The sequence below is a fragment of the Zootoca vivipara genome, chromosome 13 (genome assembly GCF_963506605.1).
Source record: "Zootoca vivipara chromosome 13, rZooViv1.1, whole genome shotgun sequence".
Lineage (NCBI taxonomy): Eukaryota > Metazoa > Chordata > Lepidosauria > Squamata > Lacertidae > Zootoca > Zootoca vivipara.
The window spans coordinates 39844134-39868022 of record NC_083288.1 but is presented as its reverse complement, the minus strand read 5'-3'; the positions used below and the strand labels follow the sequence as shown (position 1 = coordinate 39868022).

The following is a 23889-nucleotide window of genomic DNA, read 5'->3' as shown; positions in this document are numbered from 1 at the left end:
ACTACACCATGCTGCCATTACTGCATTATGAAGCTAGCTTACACCATAATAACATTGGCTGGTTTGTAAGGTGCTCCTCTTTGAACGCAGCAGTTAACCTGTGTCCCAAAAATGTGCTGAAAACGCCCGCCTTACGCCCTCTCGTCTTTTAGCAGGAATTGTTTTCAGCTTGCCTTGTTCCCTGTTTTGCCTGATTGACGGACTGCATTTCCTATGAGGCACTAACTTAAGCAAACTTTCCCCCACCACAATTCCGCCTTATCGCGCAGGGGTTTCTGGGTATCGTAGTTTTCCTCAGTGCACTTCGGGCATCCGGAGCGCGCGTTGATGAACTACATTTCCCATGCTGCATCGCTCCCTTCCTCCGTCAGAGACTGCCTTGTCGTCAGTCCCCTTCCCCGCACCCACCCAGCCACCCACCCCTAACGAGAAGGAGACAGCTGGTTCAGTCCGGTCCCCAAGTGCGGGAGCTGCTGCGGTGTTTGGAATTGGCGGTAAGGGATCCTCTGTGGAAAGTACCATTGTGAACGCTGCCGGGGGTGGGTGGGTGGAGGCTCGTGCGTTACAGTCTCTACCCCGAGGGTGGAGAACAGGATGCAAAACTGCTGGATTTCTAGCAAGGAAGAAGCGGGTTAGGAGGGAGACGACTGGGAGGGAGCCGCGATCGTCATTGGGTTCGCTTCTCAGCATAGGGAGGAGCCTGGTGGGCTGGTAAATGGAGGTGGCGTTGGGGAGCCAGGATTCCTTGGGATCTCCGGAAGGGAAGACAGCAGGAGGTGTTATAGACAGGTGGGGTTGGGGATCCTGGGTCCTCTTCACTCAGGAGGGTATTGCGTGCTTCTTTGAGTTTGGGGCGGGCCAGATTAGAGCAGGCGATGATGAGAGTTTAAACTCCTCTAATCTATGGGCGAGGACTCTTGGGTAGATCTTTGGGTTAACGACTCCTGCCCCCCCCCCCCGTGTGTCTGATCCCCTGGACTGGGTGGGAAATTTATGAGGCCAAAGTGCCAGGATTATTTTCCTGTGATCCATTCACCTCCAGTTCCCTCTGTTATTTTATTTTTTTTACACCCGTTTCTTTCTCCTGTTCCCTGGTTTTCTTACACACACACACACAACCCCATGCTGCCGCAGCCACCACTATTACTTCCAATATTCAGATTGTAAGCTCATTGGGGCACTTTGTTGCTGCTGCTGATTGGCTTGCTCCATAAAGCACCATGCTCGTTGGTGGTGCTATAAACAGTTCCCCTAATGACGGATCTGGGATCTGCGTTGGATTGGAGCCTAGAGAATTGAAGTCATTGACTTTCAGCCCTGAGGCCAGTAGGTTAAAGCAAGGGGACTCCAGGGAGAAAAGTCTGCAGCTGCTGGCATGGGCTGGCTCTGTTCGTTCGTTCTTTGCCATTGAAACCAAGACCTAGGGCATTGCGATAGGCTGAGGCTGGCATCCAAGATGTTCTGTGTTGCTCCTTCCCCCTTAGCCTGCTGCAACCTGGGAATGTAAACACTGGTCTTGGCAAGGGAGGGATGGTTGTTCTAAAACTCTTGGCACGAGGCAGCAGTTCCTACAAATGAATGCTCAAAAAAGGCATAAAAATGAGGTGCGGTGGATAGTCAATATTCAGGATGGATCTACCCCCTGCACCACTTTTCATCTCTCTTTTTAGCTTATGTTCTGTAACGTACCATGTTCCATGTTCCCATAAAATATTATGCTGAGAGGTGAGAGATAAATCTAGATACTGTAATATATAAAGAGCTCAGAGCACCTAAATCCATTTGTAGAGTCTGGTAGTTTGAGAGAGTTTGTTTCTAAAACAAAGGCATTTTGTTAGCTGCCTCAAATACCTCATTTTTCTGACGGAAAGGAAGGAGATAAATATTTTGAATGAACAAGGAAGGAGTCTGGTGCATTGCTTTAAAGTTGTTAGGATTGGCAGTCAAAGTAGTTGAAGAGCCACTGAATTAATTCAGTGAGTTTTCAGTCTGTGCCTTGGAGAATCCTGGGATTTACTTATCTGGGATTCCTCAGTGAGACAGTCGGTAAAGAGAAAATGAGGTCAGTGCGGCAGTGGATAAAATTTTTTCAAGTAAAATCAAAGTATGCAAAAGCAAAAAACAACAACTGCTGGGTGACTGTATAGTCTTTTGCAATTCGAAAAGAGTCAAAGATAGAATAATACAATGCACTATCAGAAGAACATCTTGAAAAAGATGTTTAAGATAACATTCGTTAAAAAAAAAACACACACACAACCCAGAAGTTTTTCTTTTGGGAATTATAGGATTAGAATGACCCAAATAATTTATTTATGTACTAGCTGGCCCTGCCACAGGTTGCTGTGGCTCAGTCTGTTAAATGGAGCCTCAGAGTCCCCCTTCAGACTCGCCTCACCTTCAGAGTCCCCCTGTTTTATGTGTGTTATGTTTACACAGGTGCATCTCTGTGACTCCCCCCACCCTGTTCCAACCCATTACCTATCCCGCCCCCGACTCCCCCCACCCCCCAGCTCATCCCTGTGATTGGGCCCACCCTGTCCCGACCCATGACCTATACCGCCCCTCCCCCACTCACACAAGCCCCCACCTCCACTCAGTCTGGAAAGCGGCCTAGTTTGCAAAGCCAAGCAGGGATGCTGTGGAGAGGGAAGCTTTCCTAGGTGCAGTACCAGTGTAGCCGTCGCTAGAGGGCGCTGTTTTGCAACCTCTCCTGTGCTCCCAGCATGCACTTGAGGGTGATTTGTGAGTTCTGAAAGACGGGGTTTGGGGGGGGGTTACCTGGCGTAGGTGACACATCTGTCTTTGAAAACGGTATGGGGTCACTCGGGTAGTCACATTTGACTTTGTGTCCAAATTTCAATGCTATTGGTCAAGCGGTTTTGTTGAACATTGGAGATGAAGGAACATACCCAGTTTACATTTATATATATATATAGAGAGAGAGAGAGAGAGAGAGAGAGAGAGAGAGAGATGCAACTACAGTTGCAATAATGTTATTTGCCAAAAAGTGGGAGGATGAAGAGGTCCTGACAAAATAAGATTGGATACAGAAACTAATGGAGTATACAGAAATGGTGAAACCTACCGGAAGAATAAGAAATCAGGACAACAAACTTTTTAGAAAGGAATGGAAGTGGCTTATTGAGTGTTTACAAACAAACAGTAAACAGATCAAAACACTGGCTGGATTATTGCAAAAACCTGCAAAATATATACATACGTGTGTGTGTGTGTGTGTGTGAATGAGATAAATATGAGAATAGACAATTAAAAGAATAAGGCAATTTGGAGTATGCAGGAAAGGACAAAAATAAATGTAAGGAACCGCAGAAAGAGGGGGGAGGGAGTCGAAATTGAAAATGTTAAAACTTGGTTAAATAATTGTTGCAATGTACAGTATATAAATGAAAATTATAATTTATTTTTAAAAAAGAGACGGTTGGTAAAGACACATGGATTTCCCTTATAGACACTTTGCCTAGGACAGCCAGCCTAAAATGTGCAGCCACATGCCAATTTTGGGCATGCTTTCAACTCCCAAGAGACGGCAATGAGGCCTAACAGGCCTGGCATTTTGTGTTTTGGAATGTTGTCCCCTCTGGAATCCTCCACAGTACATACATGGAGGTCCTATAGCAGACACACAGAAGTTCTTTGACAGACAAGTGAAAATAGGTCCCCAGGAAACAGAAGCTTTGAAAGCCACTGATAAGATGCCTTAGTTTTCAACAAAGGTCTAATAGATCTGGGGCCAAATCCCCCCTGAGTCTTGGAAAGATAGTATATCTTGGTCTCAGCTTACGGCAGTTAGAATAATAGAGCTGCAAAGATGAAAGACAGATTGGTTTTAAAACATTCTGCCTAAGTGAAAGTAATCACTAGTTAAAAAATGACTAGCATGTAAATACCGGTAGCTCACCTTCCTTAATCTGTTAGTAAAGAGTAGCCTGTTAACTTTTTCTTTTAAATAACTGGCTGGTATATCAAGGTGGCCAGAAGCAGATTTTGAAAATCAGGCGTAGCTGCTCAGCTGAAGGTGCCCTATGTAGGGGACTTCATGGAAGTTGGGGTGAGGGGTGGAAATGAAATCAGATCCAGGCCCATCTAAATTTGTGCTTTTGCAGTGAGAACTTCATAAGCAAGAAAAAGGGTGAGAGCCATGCGGGTATCCGAAATGTACTGTGAACATGATATTTAAAATTCATGTTCATCATGATAATTGACATTTATAAGCCACATTTTTCTGCATAATGCTTGGAAAATCTATATTGGTATTCCTTGCAAGTGGTCGGTGAAGTAGGCTAGAATTTAACTAAGTTTGTCGTTGGTATGAGCTTTCATGTGCATGCACACTTCTTGAAAGCTCGTACCACACGAAAGCTCATACCAATGACAAACTTAGTTGGTCTCTAAGGTGCTACTGGAAGGAATATTTTGTTTTGACTACGCCAGACCAACACGGCTACCTACCTGTAACTAGGCTAGAATTATTCTAGGATAGACTGAGATGGGGTGGTTTTGGCCTCTTGTTTAAATTAGATGTGAACCAGCAATTCAGAGCTAGCAGCCTCGGTGCCCCCACACTGTGACTTCTATTTCGACAGCTCACGATTACAAGTTAATTGAAAGTGAAACGTCGAGAGGAATTGAAAGTGAAACGTCGAGAGGGAGGCAGCTCCTTTTATAACGCGCGCGCTTCCCTCCCCCCCCTCGCGCTTTCTTTTCCGAGCAAAATCTCGACTGTTGATTGGCTACCCAGTTTGTAGACGGACTTCGCGGTGTGCATGTGTGCATGCATAAGTGCAGCGCGTGGTGAGATCCGCACGTCGCGATCTTGGGGCGTTCTTGAAGTTGCCTGCGCGTTCTAGAACCTGCAAGATCTCTGGCATCTCTCTTGTTTGCATGGCGCTGCTCCGTTTCCTCCCCCGCGCTTGCAGGTTTCAGCTGCTTGGGGTGAAATGAGGTCGGAGCCTGAGGGCGGGGCCAGCCTGGCTGCTGTGCGCGTGTACACTTGGCCCGGATTAAAAGAGGGCAGCGGCTGCTTATCCTCCTCCTCCTTTTTGCTCCTCCTCCTCGTCTTCTTCTTTGTGGCGTTGCATCGCCCGTGGGATCCCGGGAGCGCCATATGGAAAACGACCCCGAGCTGCTTGAGCAGGAGGTGGGTGCTTGTGTTCCGGAGGACCCCCCCCCCCGTGCTCCTTCCTCCCCTCTCCCGGGAATGAGTCCAGGGTTTGGCTTCCTAGAGCCCGCAAGGCCTCCTCTCCCGGCTTCTCGGAGCTGGAAATGGAACCCAGGTGTCCTGGGGCTCCCCGCCCCTCTTGTTTGAAGCCCCAGAGAACCCAGGAGTCCTGGAATCTTGTGGCCTAATTCCTTGGGTCGCTGCTTCCTAGCTGGCTCGTGCAACCTTCTCTCTCTCTTTCTCCCAACCCCTTTCCCTTCCGCTTTGCCACCAGCAAAAACAGCCGTTTATCCACCTGGCTCAGCGCTGCCCACACTGTCTGCCAGAGACTCTCCAGGGTTTTCAGACAGGAGAGCTGCCCCCAGCCCTTGTCTGACTGGAGATGCTGGGGATTTGAACCTGGGGCCTTGGGCAAAGTGGATGCCACAATACCTTCCCTCTGCGGTTTTTCCGCTCCAAGCTGCATGTGGTCCTTGGGTTACCGTCCACCTCCACCACCATCCCGCGCCTTTCTGTTGTTTTCCCTGCAAATAAAAATCCCCTGAGCATTAAAGGGTATCAGGCAGAAGAGGAGGCTGCAACCCTGTCATGCTAGCTTTCTATGTGCATGGAGTTTGTTTGTATGGAGGAGCCCCCACACTCGCTTGAAGGCTCAGGTCCAGGTTGAGGACATATGAGAGATCAGCCTAGGTTGGGGCAGGACTGTTCAGCAATATTGCCTTCTCCCCTGCCCACCTTCCAACCTTGTTTTCCTGCTTGATTTTATGTATTAAATATATTATTCATCATTCCACCCCAGTTTGATGGAAGTGCAATTCCAATCTTTAGTCTCCATTTCATGTCTGCATTTTTCTTGGCATATTTCTCAAGAGCAATAAATCATACTGGCAGGGCCTGCGCTAAATGGGCACAGAAGGTTTTTTTTGTGGTAGCTCATGAAGGTGTATCTAGTGGTTGGAGCAGGGAGAATAATGTTTCAGTGTGGTGTAAGAGTGTTGGACTAGGTTAGGGCCTGGGGGGACCAGGGTTCAAGTCCCCACTCAGCCATGAAACTCACTAGAGCAGGCATCCCCAAACTTCGGCCCTCCAGATGTTTTGGACTACAGTTCCCATCATCCCTGACCACTGGTCCTGTTAGCTAGGGATCATGGGAGTTGTAGGCCAAAACATCTGGAGGGCCGCAGTTTGGGGATGCCTGCACTAGAGTGACCTTGGGCCAGTTGCAGTCTGTCAACCTGACCCACCTCACAGGGTTGTTGTGAGGATAAAATGGGGAGGGGGAGAAGCATGTTTGGTTCCTTGAACTGATTGGAGAAAATGCAGGCTTGAAATGTAGTAACAAATAACGTCTGGATGCCTGGGTAGCACAGGCTAGGGGTTACACAGTGTGGGAGCTGGAAGCGAAAACTCAGAGCTTCTCTGATGAAGTAGGGAGTGAGGCCCAGAGAGGCTCGCCTGACACCTCCTCTGTAGTCATTTTATCCTTTTACATCTGTCGCCTTGAAAGAATCTTTAATCTTTTTTAGCCACCACTTGTATATTTGTACTTGTGCCGTAAACTAGTTTCAGGTCCCTCTGTGCCGATACATTTTTATATGGAGTGTTATTGCTGTTTTATGGCTTGTATTTTAAAACATTTTTACATTTGTTGAGTGACTAAATAACAAAGTTACTGGGAAGCTGATTTAAATATCGTAAGTATATTCCCTTCAGTCTCTGTCAACCTCGTGCAACCCTGCTGTTTTGGACTACAGCTCCCATCAGCCCCAGCCAGTGCTGATGGGAGTTGTAGTCCAAAACAGTTGGAGAGCACCAGGTTGGCAAAGGATGAAGGAAGTAAATAAATCCAGAAGAAGGATGCTATGGATCCCCTGCTCCTGCCGTCTTTCATTTACTCTTTCCAGGTCTGGGTCAACCGTGTAGCTTTTCCTCTGACAATCCTGACATCACACAAAAATTGTAGGCAGTTTCGTTGGTCCATTAGTGGGGAAATTAAATCAGAAGCTAAAATCAGGTATTAAACTTGCTGACTACCACGTTGCGTTGGACCTAAAAAAAGTAGCACCAGGTAAAATGTCACAAAGCAAGTGAGCAAGTTCTCTAGCTGTTTCTTTTAGGACTGATGCTACTTGGAACCCCAGAGTCTGTTAAGTCTTAAGGTGAACTGCAGGAGGAACCATGCAGATTTGATGAGATGAGCCTCTGCTGGGTGTTAAATAGCCTCTGTTAGGTGCTAATGAATTTGTTGATGATGATAGGTGCTTGCCACCATTTTATTGGGTCTGTTCTGTGGGTTGTTATAGTATGGCGTCTGCTGCAGTATATTGCTTATTTTCTGATGTTTATGCTATGCTTAACATTTTCCAAGTTGCTTAGAGATTCCTTTGTAGCAAGTAACTAATCAATTGAGTAAATTTAAGAATAGCCAAAAGAACAGATTTCAGGTTGTATCAAAGAAGCCATAATAGCTGTTCCTCCCCTCCACCCCATTATTATTTATTTATATTAAATATAACATCTTTCAGCTACTTGGTTATGCCTCCATCACTAGTCAGATTAATTCTGCTCCAGGGGACCTGTGTAAAGAGAAATGTGTTTAGATTGGCAAAGCCGGAGGTTAATTTGCAGTGGTGCACTAGGTCAGGCGGCGCTGTGGGTTAAACCACTGAGCCTAGGGCTTGCTGATCAGAAGGTCAACGGTTCGAATCCCTGTGACGGGGTGAGCTCCCGTTGCTTGGTCCCAGCTCCTGCCAACCTAGCAGTTCGAAAGCATGTCAAAATGCAAGTAGATGAATAGGAACCGCTACAGCGGGAAGGTAAACAGTGTTTCCATGTGCTGCTCTGGTTTGCCAGAAGCGGCTTTGTCATGCTGGCCACATGACCTGGAAGCTGTACGCTGGCTCCCTCGGCCAATAATGCAAGATGAGCGTGCAACCCCAGAGTCGTCCGCAACTGGACCTAATGGTCAGGGGGTCCCTTTACCTTTACCTTTTTACTAGGTCAGGCATAGGGAGTCTTAGCATCTCCAGGCATCTCTTATCAGACACCTCTTCACATGCACACCCCTTTCCCTAAGGCACACTCCTTACCAACCCCACTGCAAGTGTGTGTACATGAGAGTTTTGCATGGCCGAATTGTAGCGTTATGGTAGAAAGGCATCCATTGCTCCACCCACTTTCCCACCTGGAACGCAGTGGCGGTACACAATGGAACTGGACCAAAATAACTCTGCATTCCAACTGTAGGCCTTTGCAAGGTCTCGTTTGAATGGTTATTACTGTGGTTGGTTCTTGCCAGGATCAACTATCAGAAGCAATCCTGTGTATTAAAAAAAACAAACCCATGTGAATCCGTTTGCTATCCCAACAGTTCACAGCTCGAAAGCATCTCCTCTGCAATCCACTGTCTTTATGATCACTGGATCTCTCCCCTGCTTCTGCCCCTCCCAGATGGAAACGGAGCTACCTGCCCTTTTGTGCAAGCAAGGAAGCTGGCATAAGATAACCAAGTTTACTTGAGGTAAGTAGGGTCTCTGCGGGATCCCCTCCAGGTTTTCTTTGGTGTTTTAATGGGATGTGATTTCCTGTTTCTAAGATGCTAACGTTTAAGCCTTGAGTTAATAAAACCTCGCTGTGAACCCAGGGATATTGGACTCTGTGGCGTTAAGTGAACAGGAGGAGGGCAGAGAAATAGGTGTATCTGTCACCCGGGGAGAGACGGTGCTGATTCAGTGTTTGGATGACGACAGGCCGGCTGTGGGAGACATGGCATTTGTGGCATGCTTGGAGCACGTGGCCTCATAATTGGAAGGCTTCTCAGAATGTTGCGGCATTCCATGGGGCTCTTAACTGCCAGATGATTGGACGAAAGGGAAAACCGCCTCTTGGCGAGAGAAAGACGACCCTCTTCTTGCACACTTCCGAATTTGAAACCCATCTGGAGTTGTCAGAGCTGGGAGGACAGTGTGTGTGTGTGTGTGTGTGTGTGTGTGTGTGTGTGTGTGTGTGTGTGTCTAGATTCAGGTAGGTAGCCATGTTGGTCTGTCGCAGTCGAAATATATTAAAAATTTAAATAAATTTGTCCAGTAGCACCTTTGAGACCAACCCAGGCTTCTTGGCTTAGTATGCCCCTTGGCTATCGGGCTGCCTTAACTTCCTACCCTGTTTTATTATATACGCTATGATTTTTTCCCTCTAACTGCCTCACTGTATAACCATACATACAGCACATATTTCTTGTTTGCTTCTTACCCTCCTGCAGCACCCCAGAAGCTGATCATAATTTAATGCCCTTGACTGGAAATCTGGGCCCACATTTTTAGGGGCTCAGAAGACCGTGGGGCAAACTTGCTGTGCCCCTGTTCACTTTGGTGGGGTGTTTTCAGGGCAGCTTCCCAGTGGATGAAGTCCAATGAGTCAGATTTATGTCGACTCATTTATAGATCTTTCTGACTTACGCCTACTTATTTATAGATCTTTCTGTCTACCCCCCCCCCCTTGCTGCACTGGATGGCAGCCAAAGCTTGCCACACGAGGCAGACTCTTCACTGCCTCTATGGTCATAAGAAGAGCCTGCTGGATCAGGCCAATGGCCCATCTAGCTAAGCATCCTGTTCTCACAATGGCTGCTAGGGAAGTCAGCAGGCAGAAACCAAGCTCACAAGAGCATTCTCCCCCTTGTGGTTTCCAGCCACTGGTATTCATAAGCAAGCTGCATCCGACTGGAGTACAGTCGTACCTTGGTTGTCAAACGCCCTGGAACTCGGACGTTTTGACTCCCAAACAATCAAAACCCGGAAGTGACTGTTCCAGTTTCCGAACGTTCTTTTGGAAGCCGAACGTCTGGCGGGGCTTCCGCGGCTTCTGATTGGTTGTGGGAGCTTCCTGCAGCCAATCAGAAGCCACAAATTGGAAGTCGAACAGACTTCCAGAATGGATTCCATTCGACTTCCAAGGTACTCCTGTATAGCCGAAATGGCTAGTAGCTAAACATTTCAGGAAATACAAGGCATCAGGGTGTGGTGAGTGGGAGATGCCATAGGAATCTGAGAATTACACCTCTGGGCAATTGAGTTCCCAGAGATGGAAAGAAGATAAAGTACCTACCAGAGAAGAATGGCACATTAAGTTGATGGATTATGCCAAAATGGCTAAAACGACTGGAAGAGTCAGCAATCAGGAAGACCAAAATTTTAACAAGGAATGGAGAAAATTTATAATTTATCTTAAAAACCATTGTAAACAGCATTGTAAATCGTTAGTAGGATCAGAATAACACTTGTAGTTTAATGGTGGGTTTTTGGACATAAGGGAGATGTAAAAGATTATCATAAAAGTTGCAGGTGGAAATGATTAGCAATAGGACCCACAAAGGGAAGGAGGGAAGTCCAAGAGGTTCTCTGGAATCTTGTTTTTATGTTGTATGTTGGATATGTGATTGTAAAACAGATAATTTTTAAAAAAAGGAATCTGAGAATTAACCTGGGTCAGATCAGTGCACTATCGAACTTAACAATTCTGACCTCAGCCAGATGTCTCAAAGAACTTCACAATTGGAGTGGAATTGCATTCTGAGTCTCTTTCTATCTCTGTGTCTACCTCTCTCTTTCACACAGAGTAAAGCTGTATTTGTGTGTGTGTGTGTGTGTGTGTGTGTGTGTGTGTGTGTGTACACACATACTGGAGAGGGAGAGAGATTGCAAGGTTTGCAGCCAAGGTACAACAGCTGGCAGGCTGCAGGTCCCCCATCCCTGGCCTCGCGGGTGATCCATTTTAGCATGTTTGTTTTACCTGTATTTAGTAAATGAACCTTAAAAACCAAACAAGCCAGGAAATTGCAGGGCTTGCCTAATACTGCATTAGACATTTGGCATCTGTTCACCGTTACTAATGAACTTGCGAAACGGGGTGGGGGACACCGCTGGAAAAGAAAACGCTGGAAAAGTTTTCTGCCTCGCTAATCCCCTAGCGCTGCGTTGTCTGTCTTTCCGCCTGCAGGTTTCTACGGAAGAGAGAATGATGTGGAAGACATTGCTGATGCTGGAGCTGGGGGGAGCAGGGGGCCGTGCCCCCTGTGCTCTCCCCTCCTTCCCCTCGGTCCTGCGGTACCGGTCCTCTTCGGCCATTGACCAGCACCACGAACTGGCCCGCGAGCGATCCAAGACCGTTACCTCCTTCTACAACCAGTCGGCCATTGACATCGCGGCCGAGAAGGTGGGCACAAACAAGGCCGCTCCCGTTTCCTCAACCGGCGCCCCTCTGAGGGCAGGTTCTGCCTTGCCTTCCTAAAACTGTCGGCCGGGAGCCAGGAGCCGGTCTAGGCTTTTCCACGCTTATGCTCCTTGGCAGCAGAAGTTCTCCTCAAGAAAGGAGTGTTGTATGAAGGACAGGTCTGAGCAGGTGGATTGCATTCCTTTGGTGCCGGTTTCTGGCCTAGTGGAAAAACAGATGGCCTTCAGCAGCCTGAGAAGGCTGTTGATTTTGGCAAGGCCAGTGCTGTTTGAGTGCTCATGGGGCAGGATGAGACGTGAGGGATGGGTGTGTGCATGTAGCATGTAGCAGAGAGTTCTCTGTGTTCGTTCCCCCCCCCCTGAAATCCCTCCAGCTATTGTTTTGAGCAGTATGATCCCTCAGCCTTCGGTCCCCGTTTTGCTAATCGCTACTGTTTAATGAGCTCCCCTAACAACTTGGCATTGGCTCTGGAGAGGCAGTCCACAGTATGGGCTTTGGGGAGAAGAGAGGCCTAATCTTTTTCCCGTTGTCTGGAGCCTGCCCTGGGGAGAGTGCTGGTTAATTAAATAAACCACCTGCCTGCCATTATGCAGAGGCCTGGCAGGAGAAGTTCCTGATATGTCTCCTTGCAGTAACCCATCGCCTGCTTACTGCAGCGTCCTTGTTTTAGGTGTAGCGTGGGGAAAGAGGTGCCCTCACATGTCTGGAGGAACCACTTGCCAGTGTTATCACACCCTTTCCTTCCTCCCCCCCCCCCACCTTGGGCTTCCATGCATTTCTGGCAGGCAGAAATGCAACTGGTGCAGTTTTCCCCCCTCGTTGCAGCTCTGCGCTGGGGGAAAGCACTTATACATCCTCGCAGCTCCTGAAAGTCGCAGGTGCAGTGCCAGAGGTGGCAACCACCGTTTGCTTGATAACAAAGCAGTTTCTGTTAATAAGAAAACCAGTTCCACATATTTGCTTATGAAGCAGGTACTTTTTATTTTACTCCTGGCTGCTATGGTAATGGTGGCAGTGAGCCGTACAGGGAACTGAAGCCTAGCGACTTAAGACCCAAATATCTGAAAGGCTGCGTTTGTTCTTAATTGTCCGATTGTATCGCTGTAACAGCTGCGCTGGGATCATGTGGCGAAGAGCTAGTAAGAAATCTTATAAATGAATGAATGAATACTGGGAACCTTGCTCCCCAGTGATAAACCGTGCTTAAGATTGGACTGCGAGGACGAGTGGGAATTATGGAAGATTTGAAGGGTAGCTATTGCAACCAGTCAGTTGTTTTTCTCAGCAGGAAGTAAGATGGGTCCGATTTCTAGTGCTCTCTGTTCAAGTGAGAGTGTATGGGAACCTCTGGTCTTCCAGATGTTGCTGAACTATGGCTTCCATCATCTCTGGCCGTTGGCCACACTTCCTGGGCCTTATGGAAGTTGTAGTTCAGCAATACCTGGAGGGCCAAAAGTTGCCAATCTCTGGTGTGTGGAGAGGGCATCCTTAAGAAGCCATGAGCTTGGGGGGAAACTGCCCTTCGTACCACAGGAGAGGAAGGCATTAAGTAATGATAGGTATTTTTGCGGCTGACGATGCTCAATGCTGGCACTGTTCTTCCTTACCTCATGGGGGCGCCCTGGAACCTTTGCAAACACTTGTTCCCTCTTCTCTCTTCCCAGCCCTCTGTGAGGTTGACTCCAACCACCATGTTGTATTCTGGACGGTCCCAAGATGGGAGCCACCTGCTGGTAGGTGTGAGATTAACGTCTGCCCTCAAATCCTCAGAGCTGCAGGTTGAATTTGGAACTCCTGGCTACCAGCCCCATTCTTTCCCTTCACTACAGTGGTACTTCGGTCTACAAACACAATTGGTTCTGGAAGTCTGTACTTAACCTGAAGCGTACTTAACCTGAAGCGAACTTTTCCATTGAAAGTAACGGAAAGTGGATTAATCCATTCCAGACAGGTCCGCGGAGTACTGTACTTAAACTGAAAATATTCAAACCGAGGCGTACTTAAACCGAGGTATGACTGTACTCTTAATTGCTTAGGCCTTATCACTGCATCACCCCCTTCTCATTTTCAACTCTGCAAAGTCCTGTCTTCTAGACTCGCTTCCTATGGGCAGGATGCTAGTTTTGTAGTGGACATAACATGGAATCCCACTTACGCCCATTGGTAGAGGAATCCCTGTTTCCCCATTGCTTCTCTGGGGACGGGAGACTTCTTTCTAGGTCTGCTTTGCGTTCGTTTTTTGCTTCAGCCCAAGCGGCTAGGAAGCCCACAATACCTCCAGAGCCAGTTTTGGCTCAGAGCGGGATCTCTACCCCCACTTCTCCAGGAGACGAAAACCTGTAGCTGCAGCAACCCCATAACTCGGTAGCTGTTGTCTCCCTGAATGCCCTTAGGGGGAAACTGGTGCCATGCCTGTGCTTGTAAGCTCTGCACACTCCATTTTGAAGGAAGGAGGGTTCCTTCAATGTAGACTTAATTGCCCCCAACTATCTGAAGCTGCTTAGCTAATGTAACTCTGCCTGAAAAGGAAGACCACCGCGTGAAACAGTCTCTTTGAGCCTGCCTGGGTGCACATAAGCACAATGGTCAATTTGTAGCACTCTGGTGGCCTTAAGAGCCCAAAAGAACAGGGCCGGCCCTATCCTTAGGCAGAGTGAGATGGAACATAGATACACAGGAGGAACCTGCCTTATACCAAGTCGGGCCATTGGGCCATGTAGCTCAGTATTGTATCTCTACACCGATTGGCAGCAGCTCTCCAGGGTTTCAGGCAAGGTTCCCTCCCAGCCCTACTTGGAGATGCCAGAGATTGAGCCTGACACCTTCTGCACACGAAGCAAAGTGGCCTTTTACCCATCATTCTAATACAGTCTGTATCGCAGGGCATGGGAGAGAACCCAGCTGCTCTCCTCCTTCTGGGAACTTCTATCCACTAACATGTCCTTGCGCTCTGTTACAGAAAAGCGCCCGCTACCTGCACCACGAACTCCCCGTCCGCATTGCTCATCGCATCAAAGGCTTTCGGAGTCTCCCCTTCATTATTGGGTGCAACCCCACCATCCTTCATGTGGTAGGTGCCTGCCAGGAAAGCGCCTGAAACAGCCTCTGCCACAGCTGGCTGGGGCTGACGGGAGTCCAAAACATCTGGAGGGAACCAGGTTGGCAGGGGCTGACCATAAGAGATGGTTGATAACTGAGGGATAGTTTCAAAACCTTATAGACTCTTAGAATCATAGAGTTGGAAGGGACCCTGAGGGTCATCTAGTCCAACCCCCTGCAATGCAGGAATCTCAACTAAAGCGTTCAGGACAGAGGACCTCTGCTTGAAAACTTCCAAGGGAAGGAGAATCCACAACCTCCTGAGGGAGACCGTTTCACTACAGAACAGCTCTTACCGTCAGAAAGTTCTTCCCGATGTTTAGTCAGAATCTCCTTTCTTGTAACTTGAAGTCTTTGGTTGGGGTTCCGACCTCTGGAGCAGGAGAAACAAGCTTGCTTCATCCTCCATGGGACAGCCCTTGAGGTACCAGGACAGCTGGTATTCAAATAATAGAAAATAAAAGTGCATAATAATGACCAGTTTTATCCTTTTTTACCACAGCATGCATCTTAGTTCTCTGCCTTTGAATTAAATGGTCACCAAGGTGGTTTAAAACAAATGGCAATAATGCAGAAGAGAATAAACATATGCTGTGGTACCTCAGGTTACAGGCACTTCAGGTTACAGACTCCGCTAACCCAGAAATAGTACCTTGGGTTAAGAACTTTGCTTCAGGATGAGAACAGAAACCGTGAGGCGGTAGCAGCGGGAGGCCCCATTAGCTAAAGTTGTACCTCAGGTTAAAAACAGTTTCAGGTTAAGAACGGACTTCCAGAATGAATTAAGTTCTTAACCTGAGGTACCACTGTATTCCACACAGATGTGAGTCTTAGGGCATCTAGCAAAAGAGCATAAAAAGAGCTTGGCCGGTTCAGGCCCAAGGCCCATCTTGGGCTATGGGAAGCCTGCAAGCATACTGCCTCAACAGTGGAGCTATGAATAATGGCCTTTCCCTTCGTGGATTTGTCTAATCTGCTTTCAAAGCTGCCCGGTGCCCCATATAAATGCAATATATCGCAGCCCACCCTGGAGTAGGGGCTCCTAGCCCCTCTGGCTTTTAACCTTTTCCCACCCTACAACCTTCTCAGAAGCTAGCAGAGGGATTCAGGGCCTCAGTGTCAAATCTGTTTTGCCTCTCCTTTATTCACTTCTGTCCTCTTCTTTCAGCACGAGCTTTACATCCGAGCATTCCAGAAACTGAGCGAATTTCCCCCGGTAAGCATGTGCTGCGTCCTTGAATGAGAAGTTGCTACACGTGTCCTGAGTCCTATTGAGTTGGTTTTTTATTTAATAGAATGAATGGCATGAATGGCATGAATGGCAACCAGAGCACACAGGGATGTGGACCTTGTTGTTTACCCAGACATATTTTACTGGTTTTGTATAATACAGGCAACAGTAACAAACAAACTTAATCAGGCCTCGTGTATGTCATTTCTATAAACAAAGGGGCACGGTGTTGTTTTCAATTCAGGAAGTTCCTATTTTTATAATTCATCAAAATGGCCTGCAGTCTTGGGTCAAGGTGCTGTTATGGAAGAGATGGGAAATTTCAGGCCCAGAGACCAATGTGGCCCTCCTGGTCTCTCTATGTCGGCTTCTGCTCTCTCCATAAGCCACACCCCTCGGTGGCCCTGTCCTTGAATGGTCGTAACGCCTCTGGCTTGCCTGGGTAGAGAGATGTACATATAGGAACCTTCAGCTGTTGTGTGGCTGGACTTCTACCTATTAGAGTCAAATCTGTTGCTCCACCCACCACTGGCAGTGTGGGAAGAGGGTCCTCAGGCTGAAAAAAGGTTCCCCATCCCTGCTCTGTAAGGTGATAAATATGGGGCTGCTGGTTCTGGGGTGAGTGGGATGAAATGGCTGGCTCCTGCCTGCTTCTGCTCACCTCCCTCCCCACGTTCCATCTCTTTTTGATGCGCACTCTCCCTTTCCTCTCCCTCTTCTCTGCTTACAGATCAAGGACCAAGAGTCGGAGGCCCAGTATTGCAAACTGGTCCGGCAGCTCCTAGACGACCACAAGGACGTGGTGACGTTGCTGGCCGAGGGCTTGCGGGAATGTCGGAAGCACATACAGGTACCGTTTTCCTGGTCTGTTTGGGTAGCTTAGGTCGGATGCCTGCCGCTCAAGATCCTTACAACATGCTTGGGAGGAAGAAAGACTTGGGAAAGTAGGGTTGGTGGGTTTGGGCAGGGCAGCGCTTCTGGGAGGAGGGTGGGCTTCGAAGAGAAGAGTGCGGACTCCTGAGATGTTTACCCAGGCCTGCCATAGATCCTCATCCTGATCCTTGTTACTTCAGCACCTTCCAGGATTGATAAAAGTCAATGTGTGTGGTGTTGTTGTTGTTGTTTTAAATCAAGATCAGATTTTTTTTATTTAAATCAGATTTTTTAAAATTTTAATTTATTTTTAAAATAAAATCATTTTGGAGGAAAAATCTTTCTAAAGATAGTTTTCTATTTAAGTTTCATTATAGTCCAAAGGCTATTCATCAGGAAATCAGGATTTGTTTTAAATTTTTTCATGTGTGCTAAAACTTAGTCTAAGGTGGTGGTGTTGGTTTTTTAAAAAAACTGTTTAACCACATCAGTTAACAAACATGGATACATATGCTATAATGTTATTGTTTTAGTTAAATAAATTGTTAAGGAAATGATAATTTTTCTCCTTCCAACAAAGTACAGCAGAAAAGTTGTCCAAATATAAACAGTTAACTTATTAAACCTCACAATAACTTCATAATTATCTGTCTAATAGTATAACCAAATCAGTATTTTATATATATATAACTGTGAAAAGAACTCGGAAAAATTTTTGTTTCAAAAATGAAACCTTCATCTGGTTGTAAACATTAAGATTATACCAGCAAGAATGAGTCTTTCTGTAAAAAAAAAAAAATCAAGTCTTACTGACTAGTGATTTAAATTGATTTAATTTCAATCAAATCCACCCTGGCACCTTCAGTGTCATCTTTCGAACTGCAGTTGATTTGCCCTAAGCAGGGGACATGGTGAGAGGTTAGTCTGTCTTCACATGTGACACACACACACGCACACACACACACACACACACACACACACACACACACACACACACACGTGCCTCTTCACATGTCCCCTTCCCTCAGACGAAAGGGCTTGGAAGAAAGTAGGCATGCTGCTTCCCGGACAGGTTAGGGCCACCACTTATGAGGGCCTGGCTCCTCTGCAGATGGTGAGCTTTTCCTGTTCCCTTCTCAGGATGAGAAGCTGATCCGTTCCTTCCTGGACAAGACCCTCACCTCTCGCCTGGGCATCCGGATGTTGGCCACTCATCATCTTGCCTTGCATGAAGACAAGGTACAGCTTTCCTTCTTCCTTGAATAGGACATAGATTTTGTGAACAGCTATGTGACCAGAGAGGGAGAGGACCCAGAACTGATACTTAACATTTGGTGTCCTCTGCATTTTCTGTGCATGTGAATGCATGTAGCTGCCGCATTATAGTAGCCCATACATAACACTGGCTCGTCTAATGCTGTTTTTGCTCCTATAACCCACAACAGCTCTTCGGGGCCTTGGGTAAGAGGTTTCCCCCTGGCCCCGTTTTCTAAGAAATCTTTTGAGTAACTAGAGATGGCACAGATTAGACTGGAGACTGCATTCAAAGCCTGACGGAAAATCATTAAGTGACCTGCCCTCATCTATTTTCCAGTGGTCCGTGGGGGAAATGTTTAGGAACCGTTATTCTAGGTCTTGATCCTACATTGAAATGTCACCATCTCCTTCTCTCATCTTCCTGCAGCCAGACTTTGTTGGGATCATCTGCACCCGCTTGTCTCCAAAGAAAATAATTGAGAAATGGGTAGATTTTGCCAGGTACTCAGTTCTGTGGATTATTTCAAATCATCCTGTTATCATATTGGCTATGTGTGTCCAGCAGTCTATGGCTCCCTCTCATGGCCATATTCTGTGGCTCCATCTTCCTCATTCTGCTGCATTTCTTTCTGACGGTTTAACTTTTTTCCCATTGCTTTTTTGTTTTAAATGAAAGCCAATTAATTGTGGCAATAATGGAATGTAATAATCTTATTTTAAAAAATTAATAAGGGTTTTCTATTTTTAATTTGTAATGTTTTACAATTTCAGATAAACATTTTACATACTTAAGATATCAATGACTTCCCTTCTTCTTTTTCCATGGTTCATTTTGCATATCTTATATCCCTGCATATTTTACAAAAACTATACCAATCGGTTTTTTCCATTATTGGCTCCATCAAAACTTATTTACGCTGTCAAATTTATCTTAATGCTGCCAGCATTTTCAGCTGTACACAATCAGCCCTTCAGCAGTTCTGCCACCCTCCAAAGTTCTTGGGTGGGCGCATCTTAACCCTGGTCTTTGAAACTGAGGGTATTTTTGTTTCTTAGGACCCACTTTTTTGGCTTAAATAATAATGCTGAGTTCCATTTGGGAACAGTTCACTTGTTTTTATAGCTGTAATGGATTTGTCCTTTTTATAACACTATATTACATTGTTGTGACCTTTTGGGGAGGGACAGGTAGGGAATCCCATTAAATGAACGTATGTAGGGCACAGGGGTGGGGTTTGGAGACTGTGTTTGGCCCTGTCCACTCAAATACAGCTTGCTCCCAGGGAAGCCACCAGCAGTGGAGTAATCCTGCTTCCGTATTTCCTCACAGGCGCCTCTGTGAGCACAAGTACGGGAATGCGCCTCGGGTGCGGATCAACGGCCACGTGGCTGCCCGCTTCCCTTTTATCCCGATGCCTCTTGACTACATCCTTCCAGAGCTGCTCAAGAATGCCATGAGGTGTGCCATTTATCCTACTCTTCATAGCACAGGATGAGACGCAGGGTAGAATCTGCGAGGGAAATGGTTTTGGGGGTCTTCCACTGCCCTGATGTTGTTGTTTTTTAGAAGATGGTATATAAATACCTATATTAATAATGAAATATAAAAGCCCATAGCACTGATCCACTCCCTTTTTTATAAGGCCAATCTGGTGCAAAGCCCTTCCTATCTCAAAAGTTGCTTATTTCATTTTGAAAGGAATAGATCAACCTTACTCAAGCTTGGTGTTCTCCAGATGTTGTTGGACTACAACTCCCATCAGTCCTGGCTGGTGAGTCAGGGATGATTGGAGCTGTAGCCTGAAGGGCACTAGGTTGGGTTGGGTTGGAATACATAAACACAGAGGGGTGAAACTATTGGCTTCAACCTTTGGTCCCTGGATGTTGCTGGACTACAACTCCCATCATCCCTGAACTAAAGTTTACAAATGCTGGCTTTAAAAAGTGAAAATTTAGTGGGGTGGGGAGAGCTGGAAAAAAATGCCAAAATATTTCACATCCGGCAACCCTTTGGTTTCAGATAGTACATGGGTAAAGGTAAACGTAAAGGGACCCCTGACCATTAGGTCCAGTCGTAACCGACTCTGGGGTTGCGGCACTCATCTTGCGTTATTGGCCGAGGGAGCCGGCGTACAGCTTCCAGGTCATGTGACCAGCATGACAAAGCCGCTTCTGGCGAGCCAGAGCAGCACACGGAAACGCCGTTTACCTTCCCGCAGGAGCGGTCCCTATTTATCTACTTGTGCTTTTGAACTGCTAGGTTGGCAGGAGCAGGGACCGAGCAACGGGAGCTCACCCCGTCACGGGGATTCGAACCGCCGACCTTCTGATCGGCAAGCCCTAGGCTGTGTGGGTTAACCCACAGCGTCACCCGCGTCCCTCAGTACATGGGTAGACAAGTCTAAAAAGCCCAGGGCACAAATTTTCATTGCCCTCTAGCAGGTATGGTGGCTCATTCACCAGAGGTAATGTATTTAGCATTAACTCTGGAAGCATACACTGAATTCTGACCAAACAAAGTCTCCTGACTCTAACTGGGTGAAGGAATTTGCAGAGAGGAGAGGGGTTTGTGGCCAGTGGCTGCAGAAGTTTTGGTAGGATTTGGTGTGCTGATTGGAAGTATTCTACCAAATCTTTGGCAATGAGGATAGGTTTGCAAGACTTTGTGAATGGAGGAGAGCTTCATCACAAGTGGTAAAGGGTGTTGGGGTCCTGCTTAGGTAGGATGGAGACCTATTCCCTTGCCATTCCCTTCCTTTCAGAGCCACGATGGAGTCTCACTTGGATACCCCTTACAACGTGCCAGATATCATCATCACCATTGCCAACAATGACATTGACCTGATCATACGGTATGGTTTACCAGGGAAGCCTCTTCAGTTTCTCCCCTCGTATGTCTTTCCTAGAGGTTTTAGGCCACCACCCGTTTCCGCCATCTTGGTGGGAACTTGGCAACAGCGGCCAAATACCAGGGACCCTTGAAAATGTGGGGGGGGGGGGTCCTGCCGTTGAGGCGGACAACTTGAGATGATCTTCCTCTTGGTGGGGAGGGACGGGCGTTGGCAGGTGAAGAGGGACTACAGCATCTTGGGAACCGTAATGTGTGGCCCCTTAACGCCACGCTCCTCTTTCTCTCGGCAGGATTTCAGACCGAGGTGCCGGAATTCCTCATGACCACGTTGAGAAGGTGTCAGATTACCACTTCACCACAGCAGAAGCGAGCGCCCAGGACCCCCGCATGAACACCCTCTTTGGGAACATGGTGGAAATGGGGAACAGCGCCCAGTCGGGACCCATGCATGGGTGAGGAGAAGGGGGAGGGAGCAAGAGGTGCAAATGGGATTTCCAGCAGCTGCTGCACGAAGGGTGTTTTCTTAGTAGGAAAGAATGATACATATCTAGGAAGAAAGCACCAGTCAATCTGCAGACATCATGAGTACTAAAAATAGAAACAGGTTTTGACCTTTAAAGCCTTATGCGGCTTAGGACCCTCGCACTTGCGGGACCGCCTCTCCCGGTATGCCCCGCAGAGGACATTAAGGTCCACAAATAATAACATACTGGAGATCCCGATTCACAAGGTGGTTAGACTGGCCTCGACCAGGACCAGGGCCTTCTCAGTACTAGCCCCGACCTGGTGGAACGCTCTCTCTCAGGAGACTAGGGCCCAGTGGGAGTTGCCATCTTTTCGTAGGGCCTGCAAGACAGAGCTGTTCTGCTTGGCTTTGGACTGACTCAGTCTGACCCCGGTGTTACCCTCCCCTAAGGTTTTATCCTACATATATTTAAATGAGGTTCCACTTGTAGATTCCCATTTTAAAATTGAATTTTAACATTGTATTTAATCTGTATTTTAACTGAATTGTTTCTTTTATGCTTGTTTTTATATTTTTGTTGTTAGCTGCCCTGAGCCCGGTCTTGACTGGGAAGGGCGGGGTATAAATATTATTATTATTATTACCTAAGCACTTTGTACTTGCTGCTTTGTGTTCCTTTGAGTGGAAGGATGGGACAGAAATGTGGTAAATAGATAAATACTTGTGGCACTAATCGGACCAGGTTTTCTTTCAAACTTCTTTCCACCTTGGGGGGGGGGGCTGGAGAACCTGGGGGCTTCCAAGGTGATACTGGGCTCCAGCTCACATCAGGCATGGTCAAGCATGGCCAATAAAGGGTGATGGGATTTGTAGTCTAGCAACATCTGGGAGGCCATGGGTTCCCCCATCGTTGACCTAGAAGCTTGCCATTTGAAGTAGGGGAAAGGGGGGAAGGATAATGAGATTCTCATTATCTGAATGCAAAATTTAGTGTTTTTTACATGCAGTGCAGCAGCATATAATGCAGGGCCCTGGCAAAAAAAGATGTATTATTAAAGACGGAATTGTACAGATTCAGCAGTGCACTCGTCAGAAGATAATCTGGCCTTTTTGGAGCTTTCCTCAAGTGGCAGCTCTCCCTGAAATGTCCCCCCTTCCAAAAAAATCATGTGGCTAAAGCATTCCATGGAATGAAAGCTACGTGGACTAAGACTTAACTGCTGTATAAATGTGTTGCAGAGTATTCCTTCCAGACCCCCTCCAGTCAACTGGGCCTTGCTCTCCCCCGCGAAATTGGCTGTGCAACTAAGGACTCCTTTGCCTGTCTGTCTCTCTCTAGGTTTGGATTTGGACTCCCGACCTCTCGTGCTTATGCCGAGTATCTGGGTGGCTCCCTGACCCTCCAGTCTATGCAGGGGATCGGCACTGATGTGTACCTGCGCCTCAAGCACATTGATGGCAAAGAGGAGAGCTTCCGCATCTAGAGATCCCCTCTCTCGTCGTGTGGGCTGAACCTCACTTGGCTGCAGGAGGATGTTTCAGCACATAACACCAAACCTAATTCCCCATGGATCTGCTTGTTCTCCTATGGATTCCTACGAATGTGCTATGCTATCCTACTGAAGCTGAGAAAATAGTTGAGGTAGTTTCCTTCTTCCTGTGCAATTGCTGACGGGACGTCATCATCCACTTACTGCTGGTTATTCCAGTCCTTTCGCGATGGGTGGGCGTGCTCTGTGGTTAACGACAGATCTCTCGAATCCAGATTTACTGGGACAGCCTGTGGACATCTTTCATCCTCCCCCCCCATTTGAAAACTTCTGAAGCCATCAAACAACTGTTGTATACAGCCAGCTCGTCCAGGCTCTTGTGCGGCTTAAGTTTTCTCTGTTTCTTCTCGTGGATACAAAGATTGGGTGAGCCGGAAGCTTTTACTGTCGCATGTACTGATTCTCATTTGGCCCTCTCGGGCCGTTCTTGAACTCGCAGGAAATACTTTCCTTGCAGCACCTGGCGCCAAAAGAAAATCCCCCTTACATCGGCCAGGGGAGGAGTTTTTATTGCACCCTCTTTGGGGGAACCAAAAGCAAGACAGCGGTCTTCAGCCGGGGAAGACTTTCTCCATTGCACAAGCACCAAAAACACCCCCTTCACCTGGAGAGGAAAAGACTTTCACAACACCAAGTTGCCACCTTTGCCGCAAATGGTGTGGGATTACAGAATGTTCTTCCCCTTCGCTGCACAATGATGTATTATTTCCGTCCTCCCTCTCTCCACTCGATCTTTCCGTTACCATCAACTTTTTTATAAAAGAAAAAAAATCAGGACGAAGGGTTTCCCTCTGCCCTCATCACTGTGTTGGAGGGATTTTTATTTTATTTTTTTGCTGTGATACTCCAATAAAAAGTGCAAATTCCCAAGTCTAGCGAACATTGTGTCATCTCCATGGTCTGGCCTGTGTGCCTTGTTAATAAAGTAGGACTGAAAATCCATCAAATCTTGTATTCAACAGTGGTTGGAGAAATAACACTGCAGACAGAGGAAAAAAGGGCAACATGTTGCTTTGAAAAAACATGACCAGGGATAGCCAACTACTTCCAGGACGTAGAAAAGCAGAACACTTTGTTTCATAGCTGGAAGAGTATACACACACACACACACACACACACACACACACACACACACCTATAAGAATACCA

At 47.1% G+C, this 23889-nt stretch overlaps 1 protein-coding gene across 4 annotated transcripts; it reads left to right on the top strand.

The window, feature by feature from the left end:
* Nucleotides 1-374: 374 nt before the first annotated feature.
* BCKDK (branched chain keto acid dehydrogenase kinase) lies at nt 375-23615 on the top strand. Of its 4 annotated transcripts, none has more exons than XM_035135264.2 (13): nt 375-494; nt 8553-8702; nt 11180-11395; nt 13078-13146; nt 14373-14483; nt 15681-15728; nt 16474-16593; nt 17757-17855; nt 18301-18374; nt 19204-19332; nt 20636-20725; nt 21015-21176; nt 22530-23615. In XM_035135264.2, the coding sequence occupies exons 3-13, from the start codon at nt 11198-11200 to the stop codon at nt 22672-22674; spliced, it is 1245 nt and encodes a 414-aa protein (XP_034991155.1). In that variant the 5' UTR covers nt 375-494; nt 8553-8702; nt 11180-11197; the 3' UTR covers nt 22675-23615. The 4 variants fall into 4 exon arrangements, with proteins under 4 accessions (XP_034991155.1, XP_034991157.1, XP_034991158.1 ...); XM_035135266.2 differs by having other exon boundaries at nt 381-494; nt 8633-8702; XM_035135267.2 differs by lacking the exon at nt 375-494 and adding an exon at nt 3277-5161 and having other exon boundaries at nt 8633-8702.
* The last annotated feature ends 274 nt before the right edge of the window (nt 23616-23889 follow it).

What these genes read in the sequence shown, in the direction of transcription:
- BCKDK (XM_035135264.2), top strand. Translation starts at nt 11,198, where the DNA reads ATGATGTGGAAGACATTGCTGATGCTGGAGCTGGGGGGAGCAGGGGGC. An exon ending in AAATGGGTAGATTTTGCCAG is followed by an intron (nt 18,375 to 19,203) that starts GTACTCAGTTCT and finishes ATTTCCTCACAG; the next exon opens with GCGCCTCTGTGAGCACAAGT. An exon ending in CTGCTCAAGAATGCCATGAG is followed by an intron (nt 19,333 to 20,635) that starts GTGTGCCATTTA and finishes CCTTCCTTTCAG; the next exon opens with AGCCACGATGGAGTCTCACT.